General features: G+C 43.5%; 2 protein-coding genes across 2 annotated transcripts in view; one reads left to right on the forward strand and one right to left on the reverse strand.

Annotated features, from left to right (window-relative positions):
* IARS2 (isoleucyl-tRNA synthetase 2, mitochondrial) overlaps nt 1-16,879 on the forward strand; it is a 60,141-nt gene extending 43,262 nt beyond the window's left edge. Inside the window, exons 18-23 of the mRNA XM_075925218.2 lie at nt 167-298; nt 1,797-1,903; nt 11,666-11,811; nt 12,055-12,245; nt 13,891-14,035; nt 14,312-16,879. Coding sequence (XP_075781333.2) covers nt 167-298; nt 1,797-1,903; nt 11,666-11,811; nt 12,055-12,245; nt 13,891-14,035; nt 14,312-14,463 — 873 coding nt within the window. The 3' untranslated portion in view covers nt 14,464-16,879. The remainder of the gene's footprint in view (nt 1-166; nt 299-1,796; nt 1,904-11,665; nt 11,812-12,054; nt 12,246-13,890; nt 14,036-14,311) is intronic.
* The window catches only part of RAB3GAP2 (RAB3 GTPase activating non-catalytic protein subunit 2), a 66,026-nt gene continuing 62,432 nt past the window's right edge, over nt 15,012-18,605 (reverse strand). The window contains exons 34-35 of the mRNA XM_075925217.2: nt 18,275-18,433; nt 15,012-17,214 (exon numbers count right to left, since the gene is read on the reverse strand). Of these exons, the coding sequence (XP_075781332.1) occupies nt 17,068-17,214; nt 18,275-18,433 (306 nt within the window). The 3' untranslated portion in view covers nt 15,012-17,067. The remainder of the gene's footprint in view (nt 17,215-18,274; nt 18,434-18,605) is intronic.

Here is an 18,605-nt window from a genome sequence, read left to right on the forward strand (position 1 = left end):
TGGACATCCAGCTAACTAAAAACATGCCGGACCATGGGTGTTGCCGGAGTAGAGATTCAACCTGTATTTAAATTTAAATTGACAGAATGGAAGTCTCTTATGTCTTGTTTACTCTTCACTCAGATGAAACTGTTTAATTTAACAACTCTCAATGGTTTATTGCTAGCTTCGGAATACGCTACGCTTCATGTTGGGAAACATTGCTGGCTTCAATCCAGACACTGATTCCATCCCCATTTCAGAGATGTATGTCGTAGACCAATACATGCTACACTTGCTACAGGACTATGCTAATAAGGTGAGGGTGAATTGTGTTAATCAACTGTGTACTTATTATACAAGAGAGGTTGTTGATGATTAATTATAAATTGGGACTATAATGTCTCTGGGGAAAATGCTTAAGTGTGTTTGAGTTATTTTAAAGAAAAAAAATTAAATATGCGCTTTTCCAATAGTGGAGCAAAATGAAGATCCGCCTTACATTGTTGATAAGGAAATAACTGTCTCAGACTGTATTTAAAACTGAATCCTTTCCATTATAAATGCTAGTTTTTGGCAAGGAAAAAAGTAACTCTGGGCTGCATTTGGCATGCCATTTGTATTCTATAGTACACAGAGATAGTTTGTAAAAATGTTTGTTATATGAATGTAAAAGAGGTTGAATCTTCATTTTGTCATTCAAATATAGGTTATTTTGAAAAACTAAAGTCTAAATTTACTCTCTGGCACATGCATGCAACTTCCACTAATGTCAAGGGGAGTAAAGACTATGTATTGAAGGGCAGAATGGGACCCTGAAGGTGATCGCTGGTGTGTCCTACTTCTAGGAAAATTACAGCTTTTTGAAAGGTTTAAAAAACGTAAATATGAGTGCAAAGTGCACAGGTTAACTTTTGGTTCAGTTAGAGGATGGTTTGCAGCTTACAGCTAATGCTTTTTGCCTTTTGTTAAATTTAGTTCAGTGTAATTCAGAGCACGTCTGGGTATGTGACTTGTGTAGCTAACATGTTCCTTTTGATGCTCCAAATGCAATGTTTACATTCAAGATTGGAGTAGCTATAAGTAGAATTGCTTGACTTTCAGTCACCTATGAAATTTTCAGGTTATGAAATGTTCACTTTATAAATATAAATCAAATACAACTTTTTCCTTCAGGATCTTAAGTGGGACAAATTAATTAGATGCTTTGATGCTTCAATAGTGAATAAGCAGTGAGAGGGTAAACATACCTTCTCAGAGCTGGTTAGATGAACCAGGTAGAATTTCAGCAAGTTCAGGACCTAGCTTACCAAACATGTTTAGGAAAATTGAGCAAGAAATGCATTTTGAACACTCATGTTATGAAAAATCCGAGGACTGTTTCCTAATAACTGCTAAGCTTAGAGGGGAGTACTGTAAATATTTTGTAGAATGGTAGTTGTGATACCTACCATGCTTTTTTAGGTTTTCTTTCCTTAATCTTTTTTTACCAGGTAGTAAAAAGTGTGATGTCAGGATTTCTTTAGATTGTATTTGTCTTTGCCATCCCTTAGAAAGGGGTATTTCATTCTGTCTCTTCAAATGATTTCTCAATTCTTGTTGTTACAAGCTCACTGTCTTAATTCAGGGGGTTTTTCCTCAGAAGATTCCAGAAAGATGTTCTCTCTGGCACCTGACTTTTCTCATATTCAGCATTTCCTATGTTCTCTACCTTCTTAAAAAAGAAAATGTTCCCAGGCTCCTCATGCCTCAAATTTGTATCTCGTGATTTTAACTGGATGTGCTGCTGTCATCTCTCTCTTCACTCTGTTCCCCAGGTTACAGAAGCGTACAAAGAATATGATTATAGCAAAGTTATTCGTTTGTTGCAAGCATTCCACACTAGAGATTTGTCTAACTTTTACTTCAGCATAATCAAAGACAGGTAGGTGTTAATTACTGCCTTCACTAAGTCGACTTTTTGCTTTTTATTATGTTTTAAATAACCTGATTTGAGACTGGTGGTGGAATTCTCATAAGGGAGATGGTATAAATATTGAAGTACTAGACAGTTTACCTGGCATTGCTCAGGTTCTTAATTGAGAGAACTTCTGTTTTTCTTCATTTAAATAATTGTTCTGGGTGCGGGTAGAGATAAGGGGTACAGTATGGGGTCAGGAGAGATGCACCTGTGTATGACTGCTGCCGCTGGCATAGCTGAGACGGGATACCCCGTCTGGGCTATGGAGGGACAAAGTCTTTGAAACTCTGTCTACTATAGTAGATAGCTGTCCCTTTCTCCACCCCTGCTGGCCAAGTGGGGTTATAGCTGTCCTGGTCCCCATTTCTGGCTGCTTGCTGCCCCCCATGGTCATTCTGTGGTATAACTGTTCCACCTGCCAAACCCTTCCCTTTCAGTTTTATGAGAAACAATCAAATTCTAGGCACATCCTATTGTCCTGGCACAACCAAATCCTTAACTTGCTTTAAGTTATAAGGTGAAGCTGCATATCAAATTTGATATTCCGAGTTCTTACTATTTAGGAGGAGTTCTTGAACAAATGGACCCACGGACATACAGATGCACATTTTTAAAATATAAAGTATGATATCTCCATCCCATGCTACCCTGACAATGAATGCTTATGGCAAAAAAACATTAGAGCATGATTTATAGGCTCCAGATGAACCCATCTTCTCAAGGTCTGTATTCCAGCAATTCCTTTTTCCTTCCAATTGTAACTGGAGGGGTTACTAGATCATATAAATTTAGTCCCAGTAGGCCTTCTGTGCTGCGCACTCTTAGTTGAATTGCTTAGTTCTTCTTTTGAGTGCTTGCTCATGTCCATTCGAGTTAGGTGTACGCGTGCCGTATGCACAGATCCTGGAACTCTTTTCCCTTAACAGTATCCATTGGGCCAGACAGGGAGTTCCCTAGACTGACGCCGCTCTATCAGTCCATATATACTCCTGCTGGCCCTCCAGCCCCTCAGTTTCTTCTCACCGCCCGTGACGGTAGCTGGAGCACTTGACTACGCAGGTAGTCTGACCCTCAGCTCTTTGTATTTAATGTTTGTATTAGTTGAAGTTCTTTGTTAGTGTAAATAGTTAATAGTTGTTAGTTGTTTTCAGGGGAGTTTTCTCCCTTTTTCTCTCCCCTCCTGGGGAGGGGATGCCTGGGTCACACAGATTCAAGCTGTGTGTTAAGTGCTCAAAACCTATGTCCTGCAGAGACCTGCATGAGTCCTGTGTATAGGGGAGGGCCATCGCTCAGACAGTTGGCAAATTAGCAAGCGCTTCAAGAAAGAACTAAGCAGGAATGTGATTCCAGATTGAAGCTCATTCTAATGGAGTCTGCTCTACAACCGGTGGCACCGGTCCCAGTACTGATGGTGCAAAGTGTGCTGGCTTCGGTGCATGAACCTTCATCAGCACCAAGACACACTAAGGTGCTAATGATGACCTCGGCTCTGAGGCACTGATGTCAGTCTCCGGTGCTGAGGAAGAAGAGCCTACACAAGGACAAATCCCCTTCAAAGCACAGCCACCAAGTGCATCATTTGGAAGGGGAATCGGCTGCAATCCCGTGCCTGGATGCTCCCACACCAACCAGGCACTGGTTGTGCTTGATGTGCAGAGAGAGTCTGGTGCCAGACATAGTGATAGAGGTGGTCTTGCAGCTGTTGACTCCTGAAATTTTTTACTCTCATTGAGCTCATGGTGACCCTGGGTCTGGCACCAGGAGCTGCACTGGAGCTATTACGGCATTGGAGCCTACCCCGCAGACTTCATCAAGACATCCAGTGCCAATCCTGACGCTGACAATAAACCTGCACCAGGGCCTGCCCTGGCACAAAGGGCAGTGAGCGCCACATCTTGACCGCTGGAGCCTGTGGTACTGAGTCCAACGACACTGGTGCAAGTAGCATACCTGCTGAACCCAGCAGCACCTGTGCTCTCAATGCCACCACCGGCACTGCCCCACAGAGGGAAACGGACAGCCATGGCCCAGCATAGGCAGCCATGTTGCACACCAGCACCATCCTCAGCACTGCCGTGGTCGGCCTCGGAATACTCATCAGAGGTGGTGTCTGTTCGCTCTGGAGCCTCCTGGTATAGATCCCAACGGCGGCACTGCTCCCAGCACCAAAGCCCGGCAGGAGGGGGTCAGACATGACTCCCACAATGGCAGCCATAGATCTAGGGGCATGCCCTCTGCTACTCTGCTGCCAAGGGCCCCAACATTGAATGCTGAACTGTCCACCCATAAGAACATGGTGAGGCCACCAGTGAGAGTGAGGGTAACCTCACCCAAGCTCCACCTTCTGTGGCACCACCACCTTAAAGCATGGAGGCACTATGAGCAAATGTTGGTCAGGGAGTATTCTTCCTCATCCCCAGACGAAGCCCTGGCTGGCCCTGCGCTCTCCATGCTGGCTGTGGGATGTCAAGGTGCATCGGGAGCTACTCGGCTAGCTTGCAGCCAACTTAGGGGTATAAGTGCAGGAGGTCCAGGAGGACTCAGAACCTGTGATCGATATATTAATGGCAGATGCACCAGCCAGAATTGCATTACCCCTCAATAATACTCTGACCAAAATCACAAAAACTCTGTGGCAGACATTGGCCCCTATACCTCCCACCCAGACAGGGGTGGAGAGATGCTATTTTGTTTTTCGGGTGGGCACCTGTATGCCCGTCCTGCCCCAGGCTCCTTGGTAACTGGACAAAAAGAGAGGCAGGATCTCCCTGGGCCTACGCCAAAGAGCAAGGACCTGAAGAAGCTGGATTCGCTCAGTAGGAAGACCTGTGCCACAGGAGGGCTGCAGCTGCACATTGCTAATAAGCAAATGATGCTAAGTAGGTACGCATATAATACATGGTCCGCTATGGACAAATTTCTTCCACAGAAGTTCAGCAGGAGTTCGGGGCTTTATCCAAAGAGGGAAAGGTGGTTTCATGCACAGCGCTGCAAGCGTCCTTGGATGCTGTGGACTTGGCAGCACATACAATGGCTCCGGGGTGATCATGAGTTGTAGTGCATGGCTTCAGGTGTCAGGCATACCACCTGAGGTGCAGAGAACATACTTAAGGATCTCCTGTTCAGGGGAAACATGTATAGGAGTTGCTGAGGCCACTGCACTTGCAGAGTGTCCCCTTGAGAACCGAAATGCAGGACAATGTAGCACTTTAAAGACTAACAAGATAGTTTATTAGATGATGAGCTTTCGTGGGCCAGACCCACTTCCTCAGATCAAATAGTGGAAGAAAGTAGTCACAACCATATATACCAAAGGATACAATTAAAAAAAATGAACAAATATGAAAAGGACAAATCACATTGCAGAACAGGAGGGGGATGCGGGGCGGGGGGGAGGAAGGAAGGTAAGTGTCTGTGAATTGAGAATCCTGACCCAGATAAGAGTATTAGCTTGGGCATTTGCTGTTCTCCTGGGAAGCAAACATCCAGATGGGAATAACCCTACCTCTGGAAGTCGTCTCCCAGAATGTCCTTCCTGATGGATCATTCGTGGGCCCTGAACAACCTGCTGAGTCTCTCTAAGACATTTTGATTCCCTGGAAGGTATGCTGCCTCCAGATGGGTATCATGGGCAATGCAGAAATCCCAGAGAAGTAGGGCTTCCTGGCACAGGGAAGAAGAACGGGCACTGCCCCGTTTGTTGATATAGTACATTGCCATTATGTTGTCTGTCAGCACCAAGATAATCTTGTGTCTCGGATGCTATAGAAACACAGGCCAGAATGACTGCCCTGAGCTCCCTGACAATTATACAAAGGAAGTGTCTGAGAGAGACCACATACCTTGTGTCTTGAGAGTCAAAAGATGGATGCCCCAATCCGTGTCTGATGCATCCATGACCAGCTGCACTGACAGGCTCTGTCTGATGAATGGAACGCCCTCGCAGACTATCAGCTCCTGCAGCCACCAGTCGAGGGAGCGAAGGACATCCCCCAGGACTGTGATTACTGCATCTAGTGAGGCACATGCTGGATTGTACAATGTCGCTAGTCACTCTTGCAGAGGCTGGAGTTGCAGCCTGGCACGTTGTACCACATAGGTACAGGCTGCCATGTGTCCCTGCAGTCTCATGCAGTTCCTTGCCATTGTGTGGGGTGAAGCCTTGAGTCCCTCGATTACAGCCCTCATAGCCATGAACCTGGCCTTGGGGAGAGAGGCCCTCGCTGTAATGGAGTCCACATGGCCCCCATGAAGTCTGTTACTTGATTGGGGTTGAGGGTGGATTTTTCCTTATTTATGAGAAGATCCAGCCTGTGGAACAGACCCTTCACAAGATCTATGTGCTGTAGGACCTGGTCCCTGGATGAACCCCTAATTAACCAATCGCCCAGGTAGGGAAACACCTGTATCCTGCACCTCCTTAGGAAGGCTGCTATGGCTGCCATGCATTTGCTGAAGACCAGAGGTGCTGTAGAGAGGCCAAATTGGAGGACTGAGAACTGAAAATGATCCGGTCCCATAGTCAATCACAGGACTCTCCTGTAAGCAGGGATCACCAAGATGTGGAAGTACGCATCCTTCAAATCGAGGGCAGCATACCAGTCTCCTTTCTCTAAGGAAGAAATCATGTAAGCGAGGATGACCATTCTGAACCTCATTTTCTTTATGAATGCTGAGGTCCAGAAAGGGTCAAAGACCTCCCTTGGACTTCGGAATGAGGAAATACTGGGAATAAAACCCTCTCCCCTTGAACTCCTCTGGAACGGGTTCTACCATCCCCAGATGTAAGAGTAATGACACCTCTTGTCTCAACTGGTGCTTGAGAGGGGTCCCTAAAGAGGGATGGGGAAGGGCGATGGGAGGGAGGTGAGGAAAGGAAGGGCATGGCATATGTCATGGCTCCTTCCCCACTCTAGCATGATAAATGCAGAAGTGGGGGTCAGCAAGTGTACCCCAAAGCCTTATCTACCAGGCTTTGGTATAAAAATTCCCCCAAAATCTTAAAAAACTAGATCTTGGGAATAAAACTTCCGCTGCCACCACCCAAATGTTGATAAAGAAATCAGGGAAAAGATCATTTGGGAAATCTTACCCCTAAAATAAAAATCAAGGCACACAATTAACCACTGCCAGGTTAATAAAAAGAAAAGAAAGAACTTTTATTATTACAACAATATTCCTGTTGCAAACATAATGACTAGATAGGGAGGTAACAAAATATACTCATGGAGAAACTCCATGGGCCTAGAACTTAGTTACAAAGAAAAGCCAAAACATCTTTTAAACAGTGCCAGATCTCAGATCCCATACCCAATCCATAAAACAATAAAACCTAACGAAACTACCTAAACTTTACCCTACTTACAGAAAATGAAGAATGGTGTCTTGGAGAGAGAGAGAGACATGCTTGTCCCTCTCTGTATCTGCAGAGAACTCCCAGAGACAAAAAAAAAAGGAGAAAGGACAAAAAAACAAATTCCTTTGTCCCAGTTGAAAAGTCCCACCTACATTCCTATTGGTCACTCCACCTGGCTAGGTGTAGTTAACCCCTTAATCCCCAGGCTGTTGGCTAACCCTCATAATCATGACAGCATATCCGCTCTCCACCATGCCCAGCACCCAACAATCTGAAGTAATCCAGGTCCAGGCATGGCAGGAATGGGATAGATGGCACTCAAAGGAAGGAATTATTGTGGTGACTGGGACTCTGTTTTCAAGCGTAACTTCAAAATTAGGGCTTAGGTTGTTTGATATGAGGCGGGCCGGAATCCCTTTTGGAGTCTGACCATGATCTCTTGAGCCTATTCCTTCTGTTGTTGTTGTTATTCCTACCCTTCCTTCTACCCTGCTCGGGCCTGTGGCTTTGCTGGAAAGGTCTCAGAGTGGGTCTAGGGATATGGATGCCCAAAGACTTTAGTGCAGCCCTCGAGTCTTTGGAGTCTGGAGGACATCTGGTCTGAAAGCAGGCCAGACCATTCTCCTTAATACTCAGGATCAGGAGGTTCAAGGCTTCAGTGATCATGGTAGCACTGGTGTGGCCTCCCAGCACTGGTTCCCCACGCTCCTGAACATAGCAGTAGAAGAACCAGTGGTGCGGCTATTAGTACCAGACCTAATTAATCAGGACCCGGGGGCGGGGGGGGTTATACCACCTGAACCTCTCATCCCTCCACCTTGCAGTGTGACACTTTAGTGGTTAGCAGAGGCTGAACACCTCTATTTTGATCCTGAGAGAAGGGTCCTATTGGAGAATAGGAAGCCATCCACTAGGGCCATGTACATGGCAAAGTGGAGGTGCTTTTGTCTGTGGGACTCGTAGGTGAGTGTGGCCCCTTTGGACGTCCCCATCCTTATCGTTCTGGACTACCTCTTACAACTTAGGCAACAGGGCCTTTTCACATCATCCTTGTGGGTTCACCTAGCAGCTATTGCAGCGTTCCACCCAGGAAAAGGGAGCAGGATAGTATGTGCATATGCGATTCCTCAAGTGGGTACAGCCTGCCCAGTCCCCATGTTTGTCAGCCCTTACCCCACTGGGACCATAACCTGGTTCTAACGAGGCTAATGAGTCCTGTTTGAGCCCTTAGCTACTTGCTCTCTAAAACACTTTTCATGGAAGGTAGCTTTTTTTAGTGGCCATTACATTGTCCAGGAGAGTTTTGGAGCTGAGGGCCCTCATGTCTGAGCCTCCATATATGGTTTTCTTCAATAATAGGGTGAGACTCCACCTCCACCCCTCCTTTCTCCCAAAGGTAGTTTCCCACTTCCACATGTCCCAGGATATCTGCCTCCCAGTTTTCTTCCCAAAACCACACTCAGTGTTCAAAGAGCGATCCCTGCACTCTAAACATTAGGAGAACTTTAGCCTTTTACATAGATAGGATGAGAGAGTTTCGTAGGTCACCACAACACTTTATTTCCATAGTTGAGAGGATGAAGGGCCGCCTGATGTCAGCACAGTTTGTCCCCTCTTGGATCACATCCTGCATTAGAGCCTGTTATAACCGTGCTAATTGGCCAGCATCCCTGCCTACGGCCCACTCCACAAGAATGCAGGCCTTGTCGATGGCCTTTGTTGCACCGGTGCCTATTCTAAATATCTGCAGAACAGCCACATGGTCCTCTATACATACATCCACAAGCCATTATGCAATTGTGCAGCAGGCCAGAGACAACGCTGCCTTTGGTAGGGCTGTGTTGCAGTCCATTACAGATTAGTCTCCAACCCTGCCTCCAGTAGTACTCCTAGGGGGTCACCTAACTGGAATGGACATGAGCAAGCATTCAGAAGAAGAAATAGTTACTTACCTCGTAACTGTTCTTCGCGATGTGGTGCTCATGTCCATTCCAAACCCCATCTACCTCCCCTTCATCAGAGGATTCCGGCAAGAAGGAATTGAGGGGGTGGAGGACCATCAAGGGTATATATATACCCCAGTATTGCAGCACCACTCCAGGGGGCTCCCTGGTTGGCCCAATGGATACTGCTAAGGGATACATGCGCGCGGCACACACACACCTAACTGGAATGGACATGAGCAACACATCTCAAAAAACGACAGTTATGAGGTAAGTAACCATTTCTTTTTCTTTACTAATACTCTCTTGTTAGTTGGAGAACTTATGGGTTCAGAATCAGACATACCAGGCAGTGTTCCCTCAAGATTTTCCATCCAAGAGCAGAGTGATTTTTGTCTTGTGCACCAATATTGAGGTCATATGAGCTCGATTGGATGTGTCACCATGGCCCCCTAAGTTAACATTTATCTTATATATTTTTAAATGCTATGGAAGAAAGAATACTAAACCAAGGGATAATTAACAAGGTGCATGACTTTAAATGTTTACTATGAAGTAAAAAAAAAAATTCTTCACAATTTTAAGTAGCCAACTTCCTCTGTATATAGCCCTCTCCCAGACCCTTCTCCCAGTTTAGCTTCCTCCTCAATTAAATCTGACCTACCAGCCACTGGGCACTATAATAACATACATAGACTGGTGCCAGTATTTTCCTTTCTTGTGTCCATCTTTTGGACAGAACCACGGTTTATGCTTGGTACGTAGGGGAAACTTGAGGTAGTTTTCTCACATTTAACGTTGCCTTCCTAAATAACTTAGTCTATGCAACTTTCATTAATAAAAGTACTTTAAAATGTCTTCTACTTCAGGGTTCATTGCCAAGCTCGACTGCAATTTTATTTTATTTTTTAAATAGAAGGAGAAATAAGCTCATAAGTGGTGTTTTTAAATGTGTTATAGTGTCTGTGACCTACCTAATACTGAGGCAGTTGCCCCTATGCAGCCAGGCCACATGGTGTCCACAGGAGCTAGAACTGGGGCTCACTGTGCCCTGGTTCCAGCTGGAGCACACGGGGGCAGGCACCCACCACACAGCCTGGCATGCATTTCATTGAGCCAGGAACCCACCACCACACAACATACCTTCCAGTAGGAAAGGAGGCGGCTGGGCCTAGAATTGTTTGTGGGCAGCCGTGCACCGTAGAGGGAACTATGATAATAGGTTTTGTTTAAAAAAAAAAAAAAAAAAGTGGTTGGAGGGCAAGCTAGTATTGTGCAAGAACTGAAAAGCTCCAGATTTTCCAGTAGTCGCTTTTGCTACATCTGTCCCAGGTTTTCCAGGGGTGTCATACTTCCTGATCCTTAATCTCAGATTTCTCCAAAATATTTTTTTCTTTGTGTGGGAGTTTTTTCTCTCAGACTTTTTATGCTAGTTCAGGCTGGGTATAGACTCTCTCTCCTGGGGACTCAAAACACTGAAGCCCTTTGAGGGGTCACTGCTTCTATACACACACACAACTTTTGGCTACGAAAGCTAGTTAAAAAGGCAAGGTAGTGACAGGAAACCTCTTTAAACAGTCCTTTGAAACCCATAACTTTTGTAAAAGCAGGACACAGTAACTTACATTTTAAAAAATATATTTAAAAAAATAAACGATGGCTTAAAGTTAGGCCCTTAAGTCGATATTGAAAAACCTACATAAAACCTATTTAGTATTAGTGCTGGGGGAGCAATAGTTGCCCTCATTAGTTTCTTAAAATGAACGAAGGACAATACCAGCATACTGATGGGTGTAGTCAACAAAGATTCCACCAAAATTGTTATGAAACCCACTCAGTTCTCCAAAGGGGTGTGACCGTACAAACGGGTATGTGGCTCTGAGCTATAGAAGATGCAGTTGCATATCTGGCCACACCAGTGTGCTGCTCTCTTTCTAAATTATGGCAAGTAAAAGCCAATCATGTTCCATTTAAAAGGAGAGGAGCACAAAGGTAAGTGCTTAGTGGAAGATGCAGAACAGGTCCCCTTAAATGAGAATAGCATAATCACCTTTCATTTTAGGTCTTCCCTAGGAATAGATACCAAAGTGCTTTACATATTATACAAGGATCTCATTCCCTTTCAGTAAAATGCAGCCTGGTGCTTTGAGAGGAAAGTAAGTTTAATATCTCCAGTGTTAGTAGACATTCATGTCTGTTGAATGTAATTGCCAAATTGTTTTCTCATAGAAGAAGAATAGGAGCCAAACTTGTCAAGGAAGCACATTTTACCTAAATTAAGTGGCGAGATGCCAACCACCCAACATCTTCATCTCTTGTGAAAATCTCGCCACTTACTGTTTAAAATTCCATGTCTTGTTTATCTGGCTGAACTCTTTTTCCTTTCTGCAAGCAATGTCACAAACTCTCACCTCTTGTGACTTACAGGCTTTACTGTGAAGAAGAAAAAGATCCTAAACGTCGTTCATGTCAAACAGCCTTAGCAGAGGCTTTGGATGTAGTGGTGCGATCATTTGCTCCAATCCTTCCTCATCTGGCAGAGGAGGTTTTCCAGTATCTCCCATACAAGAAAGGTAACGCATATACAACTCTGCCACAAAATCCAGACACTAACATTTCATAGGACTTGTACTCGAACAGTAACTATTGACAAGTTTGCATTTTTAAGAAAATCTGTGGTTTTTATCCTTGCAGATAAAAGGTCCCAGCGTTCCTTTATATGAAATATGTAAAGAAATTAGAGGCAGAGATTTATGGTAAGGCAGCAGAGACCACAAAAACACCGATGCATTAAACATGTTTAATTTTGTTTCAAGAATCAGAGTGTGTGTTTCGTTCCGGCTGGATTACCACAAGCTCAGTGTGGAAGAAACCTGGCCTAGAAGAAGTGGTAGAGGCTGCATGTGCGATGAGAGATTCTTTCCTTGGATCCATTGCTGGCAAGAATGCTTTGGAGCACGAGGTGGTCATTGTAATTGAGCCTGGGCTGCTCTTTGAGTTAATGGAGGTAAAAACAAAAAGCGTCCTCCCACCTGCCTCACCAGTTATTGTACTAGAAAAAATAACTTCTTCTAAGCTACTTGAGCACTTAGGGCTAGACCTCTGCAAGAGACTGCTAGTCAGGGATGCAGTGCTTAGCAAGGAGGTGCCCTGAGATCTAGTGGAATCCATAGCCCCAAGACAGGAGTCTAGGCACTTTGTACAATGTACAGGAGAGTGAGGTGGCTCCGAAGACCACAAGCCTAAGCCCCACTCGCAGGAGGAATTAGATGCCAATCATCATTTGGGATTTGCAGTGGGAAGCCCTCTCCTGGAGTCAGGTGCCTAGGTTCCCTCCCTTGTTAGCGCACTCACCTGGGATGTGGGATACCTGGCTCCCAATCTTCCCTCTGCCTTGGAGCAGCAATTTGAGAGGCTCAAGTTGAGTGAATGCTCTAAGACAGTGGTGTCCACCTAGTTCTGTAGTAGCAGCTGCTTTAGTAGCTTATGCTATAGCCAACTAGCCCCACTCAACCAGCCAAACAGCCATGTTGTTCAAGCCAACTAGCCACATGTGGTTAGCATGTTGGACACCATGGCTATAGCATCATTTTGTCTTGCTCAGCAAATGTTCATGTATTTCACACACAATGAAACAGCTGCGCACTAGCCTGGGGTGAGGGTACTTGCCTGGCACCTGGGTGATCTCCTGTCCCAGATGGCTGCTCTTAGCACTGGCTGTTGGGTAAAAGTAGGGGTGAAGGTAGCACTCCATTTCCACTGCTATCACCTCAGCTGTTCTGTGGAGGTTTGATCTGGTAGGCAACCTCAGAGTTCCTTCAGCATTGCGCCCTGCAGGTACGAGGTGGGCATCTCTCTGGGCCTCACGCTTCCCTATTGGCTTCCAGCTCAGTACAGGAGGAGATGATACAGGAAGAATAGATTATGGAATTTTGGACCTTCTAATTCCTTGGTCCACTGAGTGCCTAAGTCAGCGCCAAGCCTATACGAAACAACTTGGTGATTGTTGCAATCTAGTTGCTAATGAATGTGTCACTAAGAAGCCACCAGCCTCCGCAGGCAAGGTGGATTGGGAGGGGCTAGGCTCCGTGCTCCTGAAAGCAGCTTACCCAGAGTGTGGTGCACCCCCCTCCCTAGGAACCACACAGAGGGTGCCGCATTCTGGTGGCAATTTAAAGGGCCTGTTGTAACTGTCCCTTTGCCTGTCCACCTTCCATCCCCAGCCACTTTGTTGTCAGACCTGGGAATTACTACTATGCCTGAAACTGAGCCTTTAAAATGCAAAGGCTTCACCTGTGCTAGGGCCCAAGGCATTGAGGCAGGTGCTTTGAAGTTTGAAATGATACCGGTGAGATGTTTCCGGGGATATCAGTCTGGTAACCCTTTTGGAAGCTTGTTTTATGCCCCTGTCCTCACTGTGGGAGCTGTCAGAATATAGTCATGGTATTGCTGGCAGTAGGACTGACTCCAGCAGCTGGAGACATGACTCTTGCTGTCAACATGTCGTGCATCTAACTGCTCAACTCTGGTCCTAAGTCAGCAAGCTTGCAGAGCCTCTTAATAATGTGTGCAAACCCCTGGCTGCGTTGTTACGTGCATTTGTTGCAAAAGCTTAAGCTATTTAAGTTCAAAAAGCAAATTGTTCTTTCTAGGCCCTGCAGTCTGAGGAATCTTCCAGTGTCTCTCAGTTAAATGAAATCATGATGGCTTCACAAACAACTCTACTGTCTGAACTACCTATAGAAATGGCCACTGATGAAAAGATCATTAAAGGGACGTTTTTGATCAACTTAGAAGGTAAGAAAATGGGACTAACGGAACAAAACAGCGTCAGCCATATTTGCTGTGTAGAAATTTACCCGAGATTGTTTCTATTACCAAAAGCTGAGCAATATCAGCCCCAGGATGCACACTGCAGTTTTTCTTGGTCTTTCACCTGCATTTAGGATTCTAGTCAAAGTTTCGTCATGGGGTTTAGCTTTTGTTTTATAGAAGGGAATAGAGAAATTATAAACCCCTAAATACAGTTAGAGGGAGGCTGCGTACATCATACAGTAATATTTTCTTTGACAGGTGGCGATATTCGTGAAGAGTCATCTTATAAAGTTATAGTGCTTCCAGCTGCTAAAGCAAAATGCCTTCGTTGTAGGAAGTACACTGCTGATTCTCTGCTCTCACTGTGTCCGCGCTGCACAGAAGTCATTGCTGGGAAATGGAGTGCTTAAAGGTTAAAGCAGCAAGACAAGAGCTGGACAAATATGTAGATATTTCCACTTGAGCTGTAAAATATGTAAAGATGGCAAATTCAATGCTTCATTAACCAAATGGAACCCCAACTACAAAATAACTGCAGAATTAAAAGAAAACTCAATGTATGCTGAAGAAAGCTATAGCTGGTCTTGGGCAATGCATTTTATGCCTTAATCTGAGCAGAACTACAGTAGTGGAAAAAACTTTCAAAATGCTTGTTTATATCAACTTTACACTTAATAAAAGCTGTTCTTCAAACCAGAGTGCTGTTCTTTGAACAGTCTTGGGCTATAAGCATCTCTCAATGTCAGTTAGTCTAAGGTAAGTGCAATCTGTTTTCGGAAAAGATACAACTTCTATGTGCATTGTAGAAGAGAGGATCACTAGCATTAAGTTATGTTAATACTGGTTGATAGTACAGTCTAAACTGTGACTGTATGTAGTTCAGCTAAACCATTTATGTATGCTGAAAAAACTATACATCATGACTCTGGTCTGCATGCCAATGAATGGAAAAAAAAACTAGAATCAAATCCTAAGTTTATTTGATTTACACAGATCCACAGCAAGTGACAGAAAATAGCAGTATATACATAATCTTATTACTTACAATACATTACAGGTTTGGTGTAAAGTGTTTCATATAACCTCTTTGGCCTTGATTCTCAATTACACTAAGTTCCTTTATGCTGTGCTGGTAGCATAAAGGAATTTAATGGATACAAGAAACAGCCCTAAATGTGTTAGCTAAAGCAGGTTTCATAGTGGACAGTAGGCCCTCAAAATCCATTACTATCTACAGCATGTTGAAGTGCATTCTAGACAAGGCATTAGACAACAAGGCCTGGAGTAACCTGTAACATCTCAAACATCCATCTGTCTCTTGCCTATATGTAACATGTTAGTGTTGTGAAACATAACATTGGCAGATTAGTTATTTGCTTTCATGGTAGCCATAATCTCAGAGCAATAGTAGGTATAAAATAATTGTAGCAACATTCTTTTAAATGCAAAATGGAATTGTTTTAAAAAACCTTCCATATTACAAAAAGTGATGTAGCATTGCACACTGATTTCTGTAAGTTCATAGCTAAGAATACTGAATAAGCAAACCTCAGACAGATAGTTTATTTCAAATAAACCCTTCTTGTGGTGTGACAGTCCTAGCTCCTGTGAAAATTTATAGTTTGCTGCTGTCAGCAGGGAATAACTCAGAGAAGATAATCATTACTGAAGTGGGTTGCTGAATCCTATATCCTATTATCACCAAAAACTTATCTAAAAAAGGTAGATTTATGAGCTTTGTGTGTATAGTTAACAATTGCAGATAAGTGCAAGTTGCAAGAGTCAGCTAGGTGTTTCCATTATAACTTGTACAGGCTCAAGACAAGAATGGGATTGGTGACCATTATTCTTCCAGTTCTAACTTTCACAGGAAACATACAGCCGAGTACAACATGGATACTTAACTGCAGTATGATAAAATGGTCTGCTTCTGATGGCTTAAATATCACCCAATACTTAAGAGATTCTGGCTGCAAAATATAGCTATCCGTTGGCACTGTCCTATGTAGAACACACACGATTTTATAAAGCTCAAGCCTTCTGTATTACAGATCTTCAGCTCAACATGGGCAATAATGCACATTTATTAGTCTGTGTAGACCCTGCAGGTGTATTCTAGAAGTTCCCTCGCATTTTAACAATGTGATTTTAATGTATAACACACTCGTGCTCCCCACAGGATGCATTATCCCATGGCATTGCTCTATTAATACATCAGTTTTACATGATTTTTCTGGTAAGAAGTCCAGAAGCTTGCTCCTGCAGTCCTAACTTCACCAGGATTTCCATAACAGCTGCACTAGGAAACTTATGTGCCAATCTTGTGTGGGGCATGCAGCCACAGATATACAGAGAGGTTTGTTTCAACACTGATCATTTTAAGTGTATTCTTCTCTAAGAGTTGAACTTTGATGGGGGAGGTTCCTCTCTCATTTCATCCCCATTAAGGATGCTGTTTGTGTGAAAATACAAAGCTATTTTGTCCTGCTTCCTATACAGCTGTTACAGGAAGAGAACTTCTGCATCAGCACTGGCTCCCCTGAAGGTTAAGTATTAGGGACCCTGCAGAATGAAGATCTCTTTGATGGAGTAAAACAAGACATGATAGCCTAATATTTTTCTTTACATGATAGATTTATGCAACTGCTGCTTGTTCAAAAATCAAGCATAAATGGAAAATACATGTAATGTTTCTTCAGAGTATGAAATATAGAATCTCACATGTAAATGTGGAATAAAATTGCTGTTAAATATAACCATCTAAAATGGAGCACAGGTGCTTGAACTAGAAATAAATAGTGGAACACAAGTTGACAGATGTACAAAGATTACTAGCTCCTCGTATATTATGCACAATAGTATGGAACTTAGATGGACTCCATTGTAAAAGCAGTTGTTTCTGAATTAAGTTTATTTTACAAAAGCCACATGAATTCCTTTTATAAAGGTGACCCTTAGTGTATAAAATCATGCATGACCTCATTTTGCAGCAGAAGTGTTTAGTATGTACATTGTCAAGAAGAGATTGCTTCTACAGCCTCTATCAGATGCAAAGCAAGGCTGTATTGCCCATGGTTTTCTGGTAAATGCTCTATTACTTTGTTCACTAGTTTTGCTGTTGTTGCAATGGGCACTTCTCTGTTTTGAAGATCGTGAGGGTCCTACAAAAGATTTTTAAATCGTTAAGAGTAGTAGTAGAAGGAAAGCGTATAGAAAACCCTGTGATTCTTTTTGCTGCAAGGAAGTTTGCTTATAAGTACAAATGTGTACCTCCAAACTTACAGAAGCACTCACACAGGAAAGGCTGTTCAGGAAGACTTAAGTCTTTCCTCCACAGCACTGATATACTGTTAGTAATGCTTCTCAGATTGCATTGTGACAACGGCACTCACCCATGCACAGCAGAAAACCAGATTTGGTGGTTCTGAAAGATGATTCATTCCACAAGCTTATTTAATAGTTAGTTTCACAGATTTAGCATATAGTCTTCTCCAAGGAAGATCAAATAGAAGCTGTTTGAACATATTGCCAACAATTATACGTGTGTTTTAAATCCCGGGAACTGCTTCACTGTATTATGTCATGTTTTCCAAGGCACAGTGACCAGCCATAAAAGTACAAATACATTGTTTAATCTTTTAGAAAGAAACATGCGTGCTCCCACACCTCTTGTTCTCATGAGCAGCAAATTTGCAATGTTTTACACTTACTTGAACAATTCAGTCCCCTAACCCTCTGAAGCGTTTGAGTATATGCAACCTCGAACAGGGTGGCTTTTTAGGCCATGTCTACACTACAGGTTTTTTCCAGGATACCAGAGGTATCCTGGAAGAACTCTATAGCATCCAGGGAACACAGCTGCTTTGCTGCTTTCTTTTTTTGGGCACAGACATGCTTTTTCAGAAGCCCTGTCTTCCTCCTTCCACAAGGAAGAAGGGATCTTCCAAATTTCTGAAATTTGGCCCATCGGAAAAAGGCATGCTAATTTTCTGATATGTCTAGACTTATACAGATCTAACATTAGAAATTTTATAGTGGAGTAGAGATGACCAGATAGTTGATCATGCTGAGCTGTCTTACTCCTGTTACCAAGAAATAAAGTCAGGTAAGCCTGCACTTCTACTTTACACCAGAGCATTACTAAAAATGATCATTTTTAAATAAAAATCTTTGACCAAGCGGAAGCCTTCTGCTAAATGTGTTTTCTCAGGCTGAACTTACCATAGCTTTAAGCCAGGTACACAGGGTTGGAGGAAGCCTGGCCAGCAGCTCCATGCCTTCTTTCGTTTGTGTGTGTAGTAAAGCATAGGCCAGTCTCTGTCCTGTCAGCACAAGCAGCTGTGATGCAAGCACTTCTTTGTCATGTACTTGAAGAATGGCCTGGGAATAAGCATATAGCAAAAAAACTCATCGTAAAAGTGTACAAGATTAGATATTACTTATTTTAGAAACTCTTATCTTGCTTCAGCCCTTCCCTTCAGTACATACAAGGACAAACCACCCAACAAATGAAGGAATTTGAAACTGGGCTATTATTGGTTGGCTATTGACA

Source organism: Pelodiscus sinensis, chromosome 3, assembly GCF_052426305.1.
Source record: "Pelodiscus sinensis isolate ZL-2025 chromosome 3, ASM5242630v1, whole genome shotgun sequence".
Lineage (NCBI taxonomy): Eukaryota > Metazoa > Chordata > Testudines > Trionychidae > Pelodiscus > Pelodiscus sinensis.